Source organism: Spea bombifrons, chromosome 3, assembly GCF_027358695.1.
Source record: "Spea bombifrons isolate aSpeBom1 chromosome 3, aSpeBom1.2.pri, whole genome shotgun sequence".
NCBI classification, from domain to species: domain Eukaryota; kingdom Metazoa; phylum Chordata; class Amphibia; order Anura; family Pelobatidae; genus Spea; species Spea bombifrons.
Window position 1 is genome coordinate 24,410,271 of NC_071089.1, and position 18,452 is coordinate 24,428,722.

General features: G+C 40.1%; 2 protein-coding genes across 4 annotated transcripts; one reads left to right on the top strand and one right to left on the bottom strand.

Moving 5' to 3' along the window:
* The first annotated feature begins 1,438 nt into the window (after positions 1 to 1,438).
* Positions 1,439 to 3,163, top strand: LOC128483816 (barrier-to-autointegration factor-like protein). The gene is made up of 3 exons (XM_053460112.1): positions 1,439 to 1,504; positions 2,304 to 2,434; positions 2,942 to 3,163. Exons 2-3 carry the CDS (start codon positions 2,309 to 2,311, stop codon positions 3,089 to 3,091), a joined length of 276 nt encoding a protein of 91 aa, XP_053316087.1. The 5' UTR covers positions 1,439 to 1,504; positions 2,304 to 2,308; the 3' UTR covers positions 3,092 to 3,163.
* Positions 3,164 to 7,064: 3,901 nt separating this feature from the next.
* Positions 7,065 to 18,452, bottom strand: ENTPD6 (ectonucleoside triphosphate diphosphohydrolase 6). Of its 3 annotated transcripts, none has more exons than XM_053459542.1 (14): positions 18,358 to 18,452; positions 16,073 to 16,320; positions 15,689 to 15,765; positions 14,376 to 14,519; positions 13,134 to 13,209; positions 12,784 to 12,819; positions 11,859 to 11,947; positions 11,450 to 11,529; positions 10,529 to 10,593; positions 10,328 to 10,429; positions 8,921 to 9,061; positions 8,364 to 8,420; positions 7,919 to 8,031; positions 7,065 to 7,592 (listed from the first exon to the last, which is right to left on the bottom strand). In XM_053459542.1, exons 2-14 carry the CDS (start codon positions 16,308 to 16,310, stop codon positions 7,512 to 7,514), a joined length of 1,299 nt encoding a protein of 432 aa, XP_053315517.1. In that variant the 5' UTR covers positions 16,311 to 16,320; positions 18,358 to 18,452; the 3' UTR covers positions 7,065 to 7,511. The 3 variants fall into 3 exon arrangements, with proteins under 3 accessions (XP_053315517.1, XP_053315515.1, XP_053315516.1); XM_053459540.1 differs by having other exon boundaries at positions 18,345 to 18,452; XM_053459541.1 differs by having other exon boundaries at positions 11,859 to 11,943; positions 12,780 to 12,819; positions 18,345 to 18,452.

Genomic DNA, 18,452 nt, shown 5'->3' on the forward strand with positions numbered 1-18,452 from the left:
CATCAAATACACTTTCACCACAAGAGACTGGGTAGAAAGTGTGTATACATAAAGGATCCAGTAAATAATTTAAATGTCCCCTCAAAGATGCCACTTGGCACCCCCTCTCTCTTCCGCTTTAAAAAAAAAAAAAGAGTTTATATATCCTACAACCGCAGGGCATGATTTTCCAGATGCGCAACAGCCAACATATAAAATGTGTATGGGTTCTGGGAAAATGGCTGGTGTGATCACCCTATTATGAGATAAATGCGAGGAGGCTGGATGGGACTGTCTCCATTGAGGTATGTCTTTGAAGTTGTAGCGGTCTTTAAGCCAAGAGCAGCACCATACATAAAATACATCAATATATCCAGAGTCAAATGATACAGAGTAGGAGAGTAGGACATTCCACTTGTCACCCCAGAGACACAGAACTGAGAAGACTTGATTAAGGGGGTGGATTCATAGACAACTTAAATGGTGCCACACTTTGGGAGTGTGATCTGGGATGTCACAGGGGTGGCTAACGGTGGGATGTGACTGGTAATGCGCCCATCTCTATTTTGCCCGTTCTTCATGATGTAAAGACTTTGGTCACTTGCTAGATTCAGGATACTTCTCTGGGTCCAAGTGAGGGGCACTGAAAGAACTATTGGGGATGTAGCATAAGTTGTATATCAGGTCTATTATTATTTATTGTTTTATAAAGCAACATCAAATTCCGTAGCGCCGTACAATGGGTGCACAGGACACAAGTAGTATGTAACATAACAATTTGACTTAGAGAGACAACAGGTGAGGAGGGCCCTGCTCAACGAGCTTACAATCTAGAGGGTCAGGTCTATGTCACTGGAGCTGGGAAAGCTGTCAGGTATACATCACCTTCAGGAAGGGTTACCTTACACATGGACTATTGTATAGACGTCATTGCGGTAATGTAATCATGGTAAAGCAAATGAGTAATTGTTTTATGGCGAATACTGTTATCAGCCAAAAATGTCCCTGACATTGGTGACAACAGGTGAGGCTTGGGTGACAGCAGGTGAGGCTTGGGTGACAGCAAGTGAGGTATTGTGGGAGCCATATTGGCTTTAAAATGCAGAGGTATTAGAAATAATCACTGAGGGTGATAAATACACTCATATAAACCCCACAATACAACTGCTGCATTATGTGCAACACAATGCCGACAAGAGATAGCCGAACGCGGGTCTCTGTGCCATAAATACACCTCAGGCCGCGTCCGCAACCCTGCTAACCCGCTTCTAAACGCTTCTACGGGACGAAATGTAATGTTACCCTAATGACAATTACTCGACGTTGCTAGGTAGACTTACAGCTAAGGAACGTTTCATTGGTGCCTCGGGAGCGGCATCTTTATTTTGGTTGGGTTCCAGGTTGTTGACGTCAGCGAGCTTGTCTTTAAAGAGGAGATGTAGGGGGCGTGGCGTTATGGTAGTTTGGCGCGGCTTTTGTGTTTGTGAGGAGAGGGTGGTGCAGAGTGAAAGGCATTCACATCCTGGTAATGTCTGCTGGCGGTGCCATGAGAGGGCTATCCCGATAGATCTGTCCTGATATGCGTCTATTTCCTGAGCTAACGAAACAAGGGCCGCCATTGTTGCATTAGAATGGGTTTCTGGGGGAAATAATTGTCCCTTAAGTGCTAAGCTGTACGCATAACACTGTGTATATAATAGATTTCTCTATAGATATGTATAAAGCAACTGCACTGTTAGGGTGTCAGTGTCCCAATAGATAAAATAATATATCTAAAAAAGCAGCTTGGACTCCCATCTGTTTGTGTCTGGTGCAATGGGCTTTTTCACCGTTACATTTTATGGGGGCGCTATTGTTTCAGAGAAGAGATTTATTTTCTCCTATGGCCTCATTTCCCATTGTATTAACCAGAAAAGCTCTTCAAATGTGTTTTTGTGATTCTCCCCTTTTCACTCTGTGGCTTATTCACTAAAGGGAGAGTTTCGGGAAAGCTGTGGGTCAATCTCCCTCACTTCACTATTCATTATAAACTGCCAACGCTCCAGCCGGTCCTGTGTAATTCAGTGGATGAGGTCCTGTGTAAATAAATCTCGTTGACTTAACTATATGTTAACCAAGCTTCCTGTAACACAAGATCACTGAGGTGGGACCTTCATGATGTATAACAAGGTCAAGGAGTTAAAACATGAACTCTCGCTTTAGTGACTACAACCCTTTAAGTGACGGAGAATGACCGCTCCGGTAAAACCCTTTGTCTTAGCCATAGCCTGTCTACGTGTATTATTATACCTGTGATAATGTACCTGCTGCCATTCTGTTTGTAGCAAACATGTCGCACACGTCTCAGAAGCACAGGGACTTCGTGTCCGAGCCTATGGGCGACAAACCAATAATGGCATTAGCTGGTATCGGTGAAGTTCTTGGAGGCAAATTAGAAGAACTTGGCTTTGATAAGGTAAGCTGTGCTACAAGTCTTGTGATCAAGGGAAACTAACTAGTGCTGCGATGTGCTATGTATTATAATCAGAATAAGATGAATGTTGGTAATTATAATACACACTCTAGCGCAAGAGTGTGTATTATATATTTTTCCCTACCAATGCGCCACAATTTTCAACTCTCAATTTTCTCGGATAAAAATACGATGGTTCATGTGCCGCAGGTTGAGAAACACTCACAAGATTACCTTAATGCAAAAACTCACTGAAAATCATTGGGATTGTAATTCAGCAACATAGGGATAGTTGCCTGTTGGCTACCCTTAGTCTAATCTGTAATAGTGTTCATCTGCAATGTTTTTATATGCAAAATTACTCCTTTATTACTCGCCTTCCTAGGCAGCTATTAAACTGAAATCAATCCAGATTATGTAAAGTATTGCAGATTTAGATACCTCCTGTAGAACCTGGAATACTTGTATTTGCTGTGCTTTCAAGTATCTACAAACCCTTATTTTTTTTAGGCATATGTACTTCTGGGACAGTTTTTGATACTGAGGAAGGATGCAGATGATCTCTTCAAAGACTGGCTGAAAGATGCCTGCGGGGCAAATTCTCGTCAAGCAGAGTTGTGCTCGTCCTGTCTGAAGGAGTGGTGTTCATCCTTTCTATGATGGGCACTTTTTGCAGATTTGTTTAACATCTCTGCAAGTGGAGTTAAAACTTTTACATGCAGTCAAAATGCATTGCACAGAAATTGCCTTTTTTATACCAATGTACTAATTTACTTAGATTTTCTATTGAAATAAAGTGATATGTATACTAGGTGGTATTCTTTCTAACAAACCTTTCCTGGAAACATGCAAGCAGTAAACTGCGATTTAACAGAACAGTGGGAGACCAACCAACATTTTTACAATTATGTGATAATTGTAAAGTACAGTATATTTGAAAACATGCCTATTTTCGAGGATGAGAATTTAAATGCAATACATAGAATAGAATTTACTTATGTACCATCAAATTTGTCTCTGGCCCCATCTTATGTGTTGGGCTACAATATTCAAAGTGCTTGGTGTAAATATTCAGAAACATGGTGGCATATCAGTGGGACAGTGCTCAGACCATACACAGCACACTGCATCAAATTGGTCTGCATTACTGTTGTCCCAGAAAGAAGCCTCTTCTAAAGATGATGTACAAGAAAGCTCGGAAACAGATTGCTGAAGAAAAGCAGACTAAGGACATGGATTACTGGAACTATGTCCATGAGACCAAGATAAATTTATTTGGTTCAGACGCTGTCAAGCGTGTGTGGCGGCAACCAGGTGAGGAGTACAAAGACAAGCGTGTCTTGCCTACAGTCAAGCATGGTGGTGGGAGTGTCATGGTCTGGGCCTGCATGAGTGCTGCCAGCACTGGGGAGCTACAGTTCATTAAGGGAACCATGAATGCCAACATGTACTGTGAGATTGTTGTCACATGTAGCACACAGCCAGTACTTGCCAGAAATTCCTGCAGTTCCTGCAAAAAGAAAAAGCCTTAATATAAGACGACCCTATAGGAAAAAAGTTTTACCAGTAAATGTTAATTCATTTAAACTATTTTTTTTTATAAAAGCTATGATTGAGAAAAATATTTTGGTTTTATTTCCTTCTATTTTCGAACCTGCCCCCCAGTTATGCACATCTGCCCCAGAAATGCCTTATACCCCCTATATGCCACTGTGCCCCATGATATGCCTTTTAACCCTCTAAATGCCACTGTGCCCCATGATATGCCTTTTAACCCTATATGCCACTCTGGCACTTAGAGGGTTAAAAGGCATATTATGGGGAAGAGTGGCATATAGGGAGGTTTAAGGCATTTCAGGAGGCAGAGTGGCGTATAGAGGGTTAAAAAGGCATTTCTGGAAGCAGAGTGGCATTAAGGGGGTTAAAAGGCATTTCACAGAGCACCCTGCCTCCAGAAATGCCTTATGCCCCCCATTTGACACTCACCCCCCCGCCCCACTTACCGGTACTTCTGAGTCTCCTGTCATGTAGCTGGGGCGGAGTCTAGGAGGCGTGGCTAGCAGCGGGGGTTGTCTGCGTGCATTGCGCAGACATTCCCCGGCTGTCAGAGATCAGAGTTCGCCGGCACGGGGAACTCTGATCTTTGACAGCCGGGGAAGGTCTGCGCGATGCACGCAGACAACCCCCGCTGCTAGCCACACCTCCTTCCGGCTGCAGCGGAAGTTGTCTACGCGGATCGCGTAGACATCTACACGCTGCCCCAGCTGCACACCGGGGACTCTGAATCTTAGTCGTCTCATAGTCATATTTTGAGGTCTGATTATAAGATGACCCCGATTATAAGACGAGGGGTATTTTTCAGAGCATTTGCTCTGAAAAAAACATCATCTTATAATCGAGCAAATACAGGTATTTTTTTTTGTAATAGAGGCGTTTAGTTAGATAAATAGAAACAACTGTGATATATAAAATAAATAAGCCTTTATATGCAAATCCAAGGTGTTGTACTTAATAGGGAGGTGACCAAAAAAGAGTAACATTTTAACATCTTATAACTTAACACGCAAATAAATTACTCAGAATCATTTGTTACAATAATTGTCTTTATTGTAGTGCCATCTTTGTGATCAGCCCTTAGTTGACAGGGCAATTTACCACTTATTTTAAAAAAAATAAAAAGTTTAGTTACAAACAGCGTGTGATTAGAACATACATTTTATAAAACAAATCCAAAAAGGACACACGCTATCAGTCATATTAGAATATTTTTGACACAAAATATTCTATTCCATTAAATTACAGTAACAGAATGTCACAATTTGGTGGCTGCATCACAGAAAATGAGTCAATATATGCACTCTTATGATGATAAAAAAATCAATTCAGTGCTATTTATAAGGCGTTCAACATCCCAATGACCTTTGTTTCAGCATGAAAGCAAATTGAATAACATCTCCAAGCACTGCGGCGGATCTCGAAAAACAACTCTTAAGAACAGTATCAGAAGTAAGCATTCCTCCCGTGACCATAAGTCTATACAGGGACTGGCAGACTATTATTCTCAGTATGGGGTGGGGGCATCTCATCTACTTCTCTTTAAATGTTTATGTTGTATAAGATATCTACAATCTATTCCTACTCTGCCCCGACTCCGGTAAATAATACAAGGCTCATCTATGCATATGTATATATTAATACACCCTCAAGCCAACCACTGCAGAGTAGTTGATACGGCTACCTATGTAGAACAACCTGGGCAACCATGAGGATGCCAGTAAATTAACTTGTACTGCACAGCTTTGAAACTACTCGTATGGCTTACAATGGGGAAACATGCTACAGATTATAATCTTATATATAAAACCGATTATTATAATCAATTTTTTTATCAAGTAACAGAGTGCTGGAAATGTGTATGAAATTTTAACAAATGTATGCTAAAATTGCAGATCTTGCAAATCTGTCACAACTGCTTATACTTGGAATGTCTTCATTTAAAAAAGCAAAATGGGTTTAATTGGTCGCTTGAGTGATCCTGCCATAACCACGCATACATACGTATAGTAAAAAGGGAACGCGTGTGCGAGGTTAGGCCAGTATCATGCTGATGCTATACATAGGCTATTTTTTCTCCAATAAATGTGTTGAGAGCAAGTTTGTTTTTTTTCTCCTCGTGCTCTACAAGAACGGCTACAGATACGATTTGAAACAAACCCTGTTAAACAGAGGTTGTATTTTGTGGCTTTTTTTAATATCTCCAAACGAGCAGAAGTCATCTTTGTTCTAAGCTGAAGTTTCTTGTCACATGAAAACCGCTACCCCGAACGAGTACCTGGAGGCATGGTTTTAATAAGCTGAAGGGAGCAGTTCCAGGAGGTCTCTGTGCACCTCAGAGATACTACTAGCTTTCAGACAGATGAAAGCTTACATGCTCACGTTACACATATTCACAAGCGATGCATGGCACTCTATGATGAACCCACACACTTAACTATGCAACTTTCCTCATATTGTTAAAAGGCACTTATGTGTCTCTTCTCCCAGCAGAATTACTCAATTGATTGACCTTCGTTGGCACTTGTCTTTGTGTCCTAATCGATCTGGTGTTGGCTGTAGTAAAACTACAATACACCGAACGTCAAATTTTTCTTTATGTGCCTACATTCATCAGAAAAAAATAAAGCCATATTATTCCTAGAGAAAACTGAGTATTTAGTTGAGGTCTGTGCCTTTTATTGGGCCAACATAGAAAAGTTGCAGAGTTAGAAGTTTGAGACCTATTTCTGTGATGGCCCCATAAAAAACACCAACTTCAAATAAAGACTTTGTCAGTCGAGTAACAGAACCTAAAAAATAAAAAGTGACCAGATTCCATTTGACCCATAGTCTAAAACCTTATACACATCGTATGGCAGATAAGGTATTTGCAATAAGACATTTACACTTCTTATCCGTCTCCTGGCATTCTATGCCCCCTCCTTCCAGTTAGGCTGGTCATTTATTAGCCATTTAAAATATATAGTTTTTATAATTATGATTTAGTGCACAGGAGGTCTCAATTTAAAAAAAAATGCCCACGATACAGTCAAACTATCTTAAATAGTTTCACTAGACGCTATCAGCGCCACAAACATAAATGCAATGTTTTATTACCAAAATCTAATTAAATGTCAATAATATGCAAGGAAGGAACATAGAGGAAATCAGTTAAAATAAATGAGTGAGAGCAGACAGTAAGGAACAAAGAATTAAGACACATTTAGGACACAAAAAATAAATATAATCTATGAAAAACGTGGCCATATTGTCGTATAAAACAAGACACTGAAGTTCCGAAGAGGTAATAAAAAATATTAAATAATCACAGTACTTTGTTACTAGAAAAAAAATAAACATTCAATTAAAAACGAAAGAATCATCCCAAATCCTCCGCCTCGCAAATTGTGCCCGATCACTGTGTAAACACAAGTTTACCGCGCACCTGTATACCAGGATAGCAGGTTTCAACAGAATGGAATGGATTCAATTTAGCAAACTTTGATTCACATTTTTACCGCTCGCAGTTCTGTTTAAGTTGGATTCAGTTTTTTAGTATGTTCATATAGTAAAATGTTGCTCCCAAAGCCCAGCTGGTCTCAACGTGGTTTATTTTATTGGCAAGCTGCGAAGGGAAAAATAAAGGTTAGAAAAAGTAAATAAAAAAATGTAATGGCAATGGACAGCCCGCTGCACAAAGATTAAACTTTCAAAGATGAAAGTTTAGCCTCTATCTCCTTTAATGCTGAATGTTACAGAGCAATCCAAAAGATTGTTTCCCACCAAGCCACAAAGATACTTAATTCAAGTAAAAGGGAAACTAAAGGTCCGTTGCCACTTCTCCTCCCCCATTGTACTGTTACTGTACATATTCACGATAAAAGCTCATCTTAGTGTCAGCCCTAAATAACATCTCCAGGCCTTCCTAGTCTGCTACATGTATACAATTACCTTCAGTTCCTTCTCCTTTGGGAAACCCAGTTCTTGCAGAAGGGAGGTTATATACGTCAGATCCATACAAAGAAATGGATTTTCACCTGCTGTCTTTTCCATATTTTTGCACTCTAGGGAAAAATGCACAAATGGCTGGTCATGCACGGGTACTGCCACAGCAAGATGGAAACATTTATATGTTCTTCATCTGAGGTTGTATTTACCCAATATATACGTAGTAGAAGAATTATTAAACACTCATCTACAGACACCAGACGGCTTGTTTTTTCCCTCAGAAATCTCATGGTGCTGCCACAACCACAAGTGTGTGTGTGTAATTATATATATATATATATATATATATATATATATATATATATATATATATATATATATATATATATATATATATATATATATATATATATACACACACATATTCCTTATTTTAATGGTTTCTTACCTCTCCTGGCTGTAACTTCAAAATCCTTCACCTTCAGAGAACCTCCAAGCTCTGGATCTAGGAAAACAATTAGGTGTTGGTATTTATTGACTGACCTGCTTTAATTTATATGTAAACAAGTACATAGGGCAAGCAGGGCACTCCTTGTCTGTATATCCAATGCCAAATTGGGGAAGATGGCAGGAGCTTTGGATTTATGGATCGGACATCTGCAACCGGATTTACACTCCAAGGTGAATAGAATATGCATAGAACCACAGTGAATGCTCTCTTACACATCACCGCACAATGGCAGCTCCCATGTTATATTCATGCTTTCTATTCATTTTCCATTTTAAATACGAATTTGTGACTGCAAGAGTTACTTTTGTAAACGATAAACTCGGCAGCAGCTACACAGAATGCAGAGGTTTCAGAGACCCGTTTCATTCACTGAACCTATCCTGTCATTAGGGTTGTGGGAGAACTTAGGTAAAGTGAATCCAAAACAAGGTTTGCTTTACTTATTCACGGTACAAAAACAAAAAAGTTAGCTTTATCACTTTAAATCAGCTTACCTATTAGGAGAGTGTCCACAGCCCGATCGTAATAATATGAAAACGCATAAAAGAAAAGGTCTGAAACTTCTGCGGCTGCGTGAACTTTTCCTTTGAGTATTTTTGATACGCTTACAGAACATGCTTCATACATAGAGGATTCTAGCAGGGAAAAAAAATTCAATTGGAGCCAAACATCTGATACATTTGTTATTTGCAGACGCAGGCATTAACTTGGCATTTGAATGATAAATAAAAAAATATTTCTGAGAAATGAAAAAGCTCACAGCGCAGATTATATTATAGCCGTGGGAACTCTCAGTGTTTGACACGGAGTCGGAGGGTTGTTTCCCCAATCTTAGGGTGAATGGGCAAAATCTCACACAGTTTTCAATGGACTCCTTCCTATTCTGCGATACTGTGCTCATAAATAAGCCTACGATTTTGCTTCTAGTATGTTATGGTTGAGATCCCTCCTTGAATGCAGGTGGCGTAATTAAGTATCTAAGTAATGACAAGTCAAAGCTTTCCATGAGCACCGCTTTTAGAGCCATATGGGCAACACATTTGGAAAGTCACTATACAGAATCTTCAAAACCTTTGACACCCTAGCAGTCTCAACACCCGTAATGCTAAAAGGAGTATGGTTCGGCTTAAATGGCCTCTGAACCCATAGCGGCTTTAACAGAACTTTAATGATTACCATACATACACATCATCACCCCTCTTCTATAACTCACTCAGTCACATGTAATGCATCGAAAGAGGGATAGGTATCGCTTTCAACCTCCGCGAGAACTGTCACTTCTCATTACGCTCATCATAATCCTGCTTTACATATTATGTGATCTAAATCAGCGGTTCTCAACTCATGGGTCGCCACCCTGTCTTCAGTGGGTCGCGGAGGGTCAGGGCCGGTCTGGAGGCATACCGGGAAGATTTCACTTTCCTGGGGCTGCCTTACACATTCTAGCAGCAATGCGCGAGCAGCAGGCTGTCAGGACCGCGGCCGCAACAATCAGGGCCATCAGGCAGCCTCTGGTCCTTCATGTACTTTAGCATTACTCCCCGACCGCAAAGCAAGTTGCTTGATTGATTTGCGGTCGCTGTCTGCTCCTAGTGGGAGCTGAATAAAGTTTTTCTCTGATTGCTCCTCCCCTCTTCCTGTTGCAGCCCGCGGACAGCCTTTCCACTCCCTCATCTTTTCTGAGGTTATTTTTCGGTCGCGACTTAATGACCAAAGACAAATGTGGTTCCTGAGGATACACGGGTTGAGAACCGCTGATCTAAATAACTGGTGATAAGCAATGTAAAATCAAACTATATTTTACAATAAATAACCAGCATCTCCAAAGGGATCATATTCCATCTGTTCTAATATTAATCTAGAAACATTCTATTTTTTCATAGCAGAAAAAAAACGTTTACCGGTGTCTTGTCCTCGTATGTGGTAAGTAATTCCTGCTTGATTAAACTCTGTGACAAATCTAGGTGTTAAGCAGGGAGTGACCAAGCCTTCTCCTTGTTTCACTGCAAGAATAATTACAAAAACACACATTTATATATATATATATATATAGTTTTAACTATTACACAAAAGAATGGAAAAAACAAAAAACCAAAACTTACAAGCCTTCCCTTCTTCACCGCCCATGATTGCCAGCCTTGCTGACATTAATCCAAGACCTAGATAACTGTTGGGAGATATTCGAACAATATAAAACCCTTACGTTAATTGTAATGAAGACATCTACAACAACAACAAGGTTGGGCTATTCCCAACATCTGCTTTAATATTGTCAACGGGGTTAAATACGGTTATCAAGACTTACTATATCTTATAGGACACACACACATCCCCACATGTCTCCGCGCTCGGTCTTAATTCAAGACCAAAAGTTCTCAACACTCTAAATAATCATCCATAATAAATCGTAGAAAATCAGGTAATTCATTAAGTTCAACAAAACATCATCATCATATCGTACTCTATTATAAAGATGTTGCAATTCAAATATATGTTAGGTTAACCCATGTTATATTTGTGGCGCTATCTCTGCGTGGAGCAAGGTCATCTCAGCACAGAAAAAGGACTTCAGTACCCATGGTGAAATCAAAGATTTGTTGAAGATCAATCTTGTTTTCATGATATTTCTGCCATTTTCATTATGATGTTTCATTTAGTACATGCATGCATGTTAACAGGCAAAATATTCTATGGTTATTATCCGACACTTGCACCCGCAACACAAATAATGTTGATTCCGGTTACTTGGATGAGAGTATTTTGCATGTACAGTTTGCACTTGTGTATTATCTTAAAAAATATAATTTTGTGGATCTGGTTGACACCATCTTTAACATGCAAAATATGGTTCTTAAGGATCTATGTGAAGAGGCTTGTATCATCTAATTTTTATATTCAATTATTTTACCAGTATGTTTTTGTTAATATACAGAATTAGCAGGGAAGAGTTCCTTGTAAAGGAAGGTTGTTATAAATATATTTTACCAGAAAGCTGAGAGGTTTAACAGAAAACAAATACTCACCTATGTGAATACAGGGTGTAGGTGGTGTTGAACAGCTGGAAGGTGGTGATGTATCCAGCAGGTGAATTAGGGAATGTTTCCTAAAATTACAAAATTTGCAAACAGGTCACAATATCCAATAATGAAAAGGGATTTAATCATGTCATCAAGCATCAATCAAGCATGCGTAATTAAAATCCTGGTCTGTAGCTCTCTGGCAGAAGGCCACAGTACAGCACAATGTGTCACCGGCAAGCTTTGCCAAGATAAAATTCTTGCTCTGTTCAGCCAAACCTGCACTCATATTATGGGTTAAAGCAAATAAAATTCCTTTCATATACACACCATTGGAAATTAAAAAAATAAATAAATAAATATATATATATAACAATTTAAAGGCTCATTCCTTTAATTGGGTGCAACTAAATACCTTAATGTAAGGATAAAAGGTAATTTGAGTTGATCCACCTCCGAGATCCAGCATTCCAGCGAGTTTTCGGTTAGGATTTGTTAAACTGCCTGAAAAAGCAATAACATTTCCGGTGAACAAGAATCCTTCATGAGAACATGACTGGCATCAAGTATTTTCTTATTTAAATGCAGAGCATGTTTTTAATTGTACGTACACGCACCTGTACAAATACACACCAGATAAAACAAAACCTTACTAGCAGCTTTTGAGCAATGCGTAAGCTTAATGGCTCTATTTACTCATGTCTTTAATCACCGAGGATTGTAATGTAAGACATTCTGTTTGAGACTTGCATAGGTCACTCAGGTCTATCCCATGATGAGACATTACAGGTCAATGGGAGCCCTAAGTGGCTGCATGACCTGGTAGTTGACAAGAGGTATGCTAGTTTGATTATTATTATTATTTATTGAACTTGTCCCTTCCTAATGTCTAGTTAAATCTGTAAGATTTCTAAATCATCTAATTTATTTAACTTTACATTACACAGGGCCAGCTCAGCAAAAACTCATCAGGGGTGGCCTTTTACAATGCATAGTGAAGTTGCAACTTCTATCACGCCATTTTGTATTCAAACAATAATTTTTAGCATTTTAACCACATGCTTGCGGTTCCTGTACATGGAAGCGGAAAGGCTGCAGGTCCAGACTGTTGATCAGGCTGTCCAACTTACCTCTATAGGCACTCTTACAGCTTTTACAAAACACGGCCATGTGTAAGAAAGTATTATGTAACAGTTGGTAACATTTACCACCTGCCAGACCAGAATTTCATCCCCAGTCCACCTTGGAGGTTTAATCAATAGCGATCCCAAAAGGAGATGATCGCAAGGTCAAATATGTATACAGGGACATTATGTTATTGAAAAACTCAAAACACTTACCCGTTAAGAAGTTTACTGTGATCCATGCAAATATTCCTATCGAAAATAAAAGAATTAAGTTGCAAAAAAGTTACTAACCAGCAACCACAGAAGATCAATCAGTAAATGCATGGGGTTCTCTGAAACTAGGAATGATTACAATCATTTTGAACACTTCAAACATTCTATAGAATAAATGCCCTCAAAAAATATAGTCAACACAATTACTAAATGGCTGGAAATCATGAAAACATGGGCACCAGAATAACAGTTTTGTATTAATTTGCAATTTTTCTATCAAGTAAAACATAGCAGATACTGCCATTACAAGGCTGACTATTGATTTGTTATGGTCGCTCACATGTACTCACCTTCATCAGTTCCATTCATTATAGAAACACTGTCCTTTCCTATAAGGAAGGGGGACGCCTGAAAAACTTCAGTCACCTTTAAAATAAATAATTATGTGTAACCAGTCAGCGCGGAACAAGAAGCTTTTCTGGGATGTCAGAAAGGTACACATGGAACGGATTGCTTATAAAATATTAAATACAGTAACATACTTTTAAAAACTCTGGAGCGACTGATGAACAACATCCCCTGAATACAGATATACCCCACATACATATTTTTTTATGCTAGAGGGCCCCATTCATTCCTTACACAGTACCCTATAGTGTAGTATTTGTAACACCTCTGGCTTAAGAGGTTTGGGGTAGTGAACAGGGGTGGGGGGGTTATACTTTCTACATGTAGCGCAAGAGCAATAGCATGCAGCTTTTTTTTTTTTTTTTAGACAAAATATATATTCATTTTATCAGTGCAGAGATCCCTTTAGCACACGTTATGTATGTAAGCGATGTCACAGTGACATCAGTGAGCACATTGTATTGTTTATTTTTAAAAAGAATTCCCTTTGTGGGAACAGGGAGACTTGCATTGCTAACCGCAGTGCGGCCAGCAGGTGAAGAAATCAGACGTTCCAGAAGATCTAGGTAGACCCTGCACGGTATACCCTGCACTCCAGTGATCTTACCATGGACGTCAGCAGTCACACATTCGAGCATTCTTTATGCAAGAGCACTTGCGCTGAGTGCCGTTAGAAGCGATCAGACAGCAGGAAATCAGCCATCTATCTGCCCCTATCGCTGCAAAAAAGCCAGGACGTATCGGTATGTCCTAATGGCCTTTTAAGCACAGTTCTTTTCGGACATGCCGATACGTCCATAGGGGCGTGAAGTGGTTAATCGCATAAGACATAAGAAGCCATTTTGGTTTCTATAGCAACAAACTATCAACAATGGAATTTCCCGGCAATGAATAAGGCTAAATATAAATATAAACCATCACGAGAAATAATTATTTCTTGTGCAAGGAATAATGTTTCTAAATGTGTTTAGTAGCACGTGTGAGTAGATGGAACAGCACCTTTAAATTAATACTAGTTTGATCTTCACTGGGGAATTGCAGGGTCAAGTAAAATATTTAAAAAGTGGAATGCATATACCAGTGATTGGAGGACGGTAATTATGTCTTCATCGCCATGTAAATGGATAATTAGCTAATTTTTCCGATTTCACCGAAACGACACCAGGAACAAAAAAACTGATTACCTTATCCAGGAGCTTCTGTGCTTTCTCGCCTGGTAAGAGACGTAACCCAGCCGTGGCTTTGAGGACCAGTGGAGTGGATCTGTGCAAGAACTCGGGTATTTCTTTCTTAGCAATATCGAGAAGTTCATTTATCCCTGCAGCGCTCTGAAATGTTTGACGGCAACAAAAGCGTCAGCAACGTATGCTCTGTAATAGTAACGCACGCCTATTATACAAGCGGGATCGGAATAAGATCGCCCAAGGCAGCGAGAAAGCTACTGGTTCACTCGATGAGTTGCTATGAATGACACCAAGTACAAAAAGATAGTGGAGAATATTGTGGTTTTCTATACATCGCATTCACACACTCAGGAAGACAATTTACTTGCACAAAGTGTGATGTGCTCGAACCTAACACTACGTTTCAGAAACACCTCTGCTCCGAGACCCAGCATCCTTAACTGCGCTGGTAACGGGACAGCCTACTGCCCCAAATAGCCACACTTCGCAAGTGCGTTACTGGTAAACACTAGTGGGCAGATCCATCCACACCTTCTGTGTTTCCGAGATCTTTCACACATATTATATTGGTTTCAGCACCAACCCCCATTTTTACCAACACATGTAGTTCTGCCTTGGGCATCCAAGTATTGAGTTTAATCTTTTTATTTTTAATGTGAGATTAAGATCCCCCCCCCCGCCCAAACAAGAAAATAAGAACATTAAACCACCTAAATCTGTTTGTCTGGATGGGAAATATCTAGCGTTAGCCAAGGTGCTGGGACAGCTGGCAAAGTGAGAAGAAAATCTACTTCAGGTAAAGTTATTAAGGAGAAACTTAATCTTTCACTTTGCATTCAATGGCTGCAGCTTTCTCCTACAACAGGAAAAGGGTGTCGTGTCCAATGTATAACTGATGGAATGATGGTTAAACAGACCCCTGCATCACCCGCAGAGCATTTAACTAGGGGGCAATGCATTTGGGGGGATTCTGCATGCATTTTCAAAAACTGACCCCACGAAAATTTGAAGGGGCTACGAACCGATCATATTCATTAAAGTGTATAAAATGGCTGGAGTGTCCCTTTAAGTTTAAACAAAAAACAAAATGATGTTTCAGTATCGAATGAGGCTATATTATGGGGAGATAAATCTATCTACTATTAGAGGCAGTTTCATAGATACTCATGATGGATGAAAGAGGCTATAATTAGGATACAAATCCCAATAACATATTAGAATAGGAGAACCTGGGGAACAAAGTAGGACTTTCCGCTAAATGCTATAACCGAAAAAAAATAAAAAGCAATGGGTATTTAAAAATATTCACTTACCTTATCTGGTTCGTCTGCATATGCCGACAGTCCAGGCTTTAAGGCCTTAAAGGTTTCATGTTCCAGTTGAGGAATATCTTTGACAAGAGAATAAAACAAAGTTTCCATGAGTATTAACCGAGAATATTAAGGAGTCGTGAATGTTTCAAATGCTTTGTCCCATTACAAGCTTTATGGAGAACGGTTTATCTGCTTTTAGGTCAACAGATAAGACCTAAATTTGGCCCTTCTAGGCTGCTCTTTCCTGAGGCAAAGGTAAAGTGCAATAATGGGATATAGTTGAAGAAGTGGTACCATCACCATAGCAACCGACAGTTATAGTAACTTGTATATTCCTTTTAAAATATAAATAAAACAAATAATAATAAAAAAGTTATGACTTACCAGTGGAGCCCCGAGTAAACTTATATATATGGATGCGAGTCCCTGTGCTCCCGGCATCAAACATTATGCCATAAGATGCTTCATCTTTGTTGCTTATTTCCTCCATTTCTTTTCCACTCATGGCAGCTGATCCAGGACCGTCAAGTGTTAGCTGGGCACTAGGATACCACCAGACATAGGCAAGGAACAACGTAATAGAGACCGTTGAAAACAAAATGCATGACCTTGAAATCTTCATGACGGAAAATCTGTAAAGTAAACAAACCGCACATTTTCTTAACAAAAAACATCCGTATTTCTACTACAGTCTATTTTGTTTTTTCAATCAAAGGGATGGTCCGGCCATCACGTATGCATGTTAGAGTGAGAGGATTTGCATAAGTGTGAGAGTATAATTGTGTATGTGTGTGAGAATGAGGGTGTAAGTGTGTGTTAGTGAGCAGGTATAAGCATGAGTGTGTAGGTCTGTGTTAATGTGAGAGTGCATGTGTGTTAGTGCATATGTGATTTACCCTGTCTACACTATTCTCCCAGCCAGGTCACAAATTTTCAAAGTTTGTATTGCACCCCCAACAAAACTAATTACTACACAGATGAACATACTAACACACCGTAACACACATATTAAGATATTTTTTACAAAAATTTTTCTCCTCTATATCTTTGTTGGCCCAGGACAGCTCTTCTGCTCCCTCACAGCCCCCACACACTGCTTTCGTTAGAGTGACGGGAAATTACGTCATATCCCCATGTGCAGACTCAGAGTGTTGGGAGCGAGGGAGCATGGCCCCACGGTGCGCGCCTGGGCCCCACGGTGCGCGCCTGGGCCCCACGGTGCGCGCCTGGGCCCCACGGTGCGCGCCTGGGCCCCACGGTGCGCGCCTGGGCCCCACGGTGCGCGCCTGGGCCCCACGGTGCGCGCCTGGGCCCCACGGTGCGCGCCTGGGCCCCACGGTGCGCGCCTGGGCCCCACGGTGCGCGCCTGGCATTGGGGGCTCTAACAGGAAAGTACAAAGCATACCTAAGCAAATCGGGCGCAGATACCATTGTGTTACTGTTTTTTTTTTGGGGGGGGGGTCCTGAGTAACCCACATAGTTTCCCTGACTTTCAGAGTGTTGCACCTTCGCTGTCACATTCAAAATCATCTCATTTTCTCTCTTTAAGAGCGTCCCCATGATCTTTGAGGGCAAAGGAGCAATAAGCGCTATACGTGATGTGCTCAGGAAAGCAAAGGTGCCGTTTCTACCTTAATCACAATTTCTTGGTTTCTACCAGAGCACTTCTAGAACTGTTGCTGTGAAACCTGTGTGCAATGCTCAGAATTCTATCCAAATTAAAGGATTTGTATGTGTAATCAGGTCACACAATATACACGGTGACACATTCATACCCGTCACTGTGACACTCAATGATAAATATGGATGGAACGTGTACCGAGCGGGGAGGGCTGGTATCATTCAGCCAGGGGCAATGCCAGCCTGTAACTAATGAGCTTAAGGTATATTTGGAAGCAACATATAGAACGTGTACCAAAAAGGGAATACATAAATCACTCAGAGAGAATGCAGTGGGAGCGGCTTACATAAGGATCCATAAATATTTACAAGATAAAGACTTCTCAGACCTTGATCAGTCTATGGGATAGCTTTATGACTGTCCCGTGTATGTTTAAATTCCCTCACTCTATTACCCACTGCGACTTCTGATGGGAGGCGGTTCCATTTATCACCCTCTAGGTAAAGCAAAACAAATTACATGTAACCCCCCCCCCCCCATTTCAGATGATGACCTCATGTTCTAACTTTAAAAACTGTGAGAACTAGCTTTAAAAATAGCAGGGCATGATGGGTAGGTGACTATTTCTGTCAAACATGTGAGTTACGATTTAAGAATTTTGGGGCAAACTTTATAAATAAATTCCTTACAACAAAAGGACAAGAATTACAAAATATATGGTAAGAGTTCCTCCTTATATAGGAGCAGCCCGGGAAAGCAATTGCCTCCCTCACCCCTTACATGCCATGTATAATACATACATATATATATTGCAGCATATATACGGCAGTTTAAGATTACCCATCCTCATGCTATACAAACTGTGCTAAAATAACGAATTACCAAACCCAGCTATATCTGGAACACCCAGAGACCACATATCTCAGTCTCATACATTCATCATTACGTATAGTATTCAATATTATTACTAATAAATAGTATTATAAGTTCATATATATCTTTTTAGATTTACATAATCTCCATTCGCAAACATACCGTAAAAACCTACTTGCGGAAGACACCGACTGACAGCGTCACCAACAGACCGGTCTCCACATCCACAAAACCTTCAATTCCTGTATTAAGAAGGGACCGGTAAACCCA

Excerpts from the sequence above, each read along its gene's own strand:
- ENTPD6 (XM_053459542.1), bottom strand. The coding sequence starts at position 16,310 with ATGAAGATTTCAAGGTCATGCATTTTGTTTTCAACGGTCTCTATTACG. Across the intron at positions 15,766-16,072 it reads GTTTACTCGGGGCTCCACTG|ATATTCCTCAACTGGAACAT; the intron begins GTAAGTCATAAC and ends CTCTTGTCAAAG. Across the intron at positions 8,421-8,920 it reads TGTGGACACTCTCCTAATAG|ATCCAGAGCTTGGAGGTTCT; the intron begins GTAAGCTGATTT and ends TTGTTTTCCTAG.
- LOC128483816 (XM_053460112.1), top strand. The coding sequence starts at position 2,309 with ATGTCGCACACGTCTCAGAAGCACAGGGACTTCGTGTCCGAGCCTATG. Across the intron at positions 2,435-2,941 it reads AAGAACTTGGCTTTGATAAG|GCATATGTACTTCTGGGACA; the intron begins GTAAGCTGTGCT and ends TATTTTTTTTAG.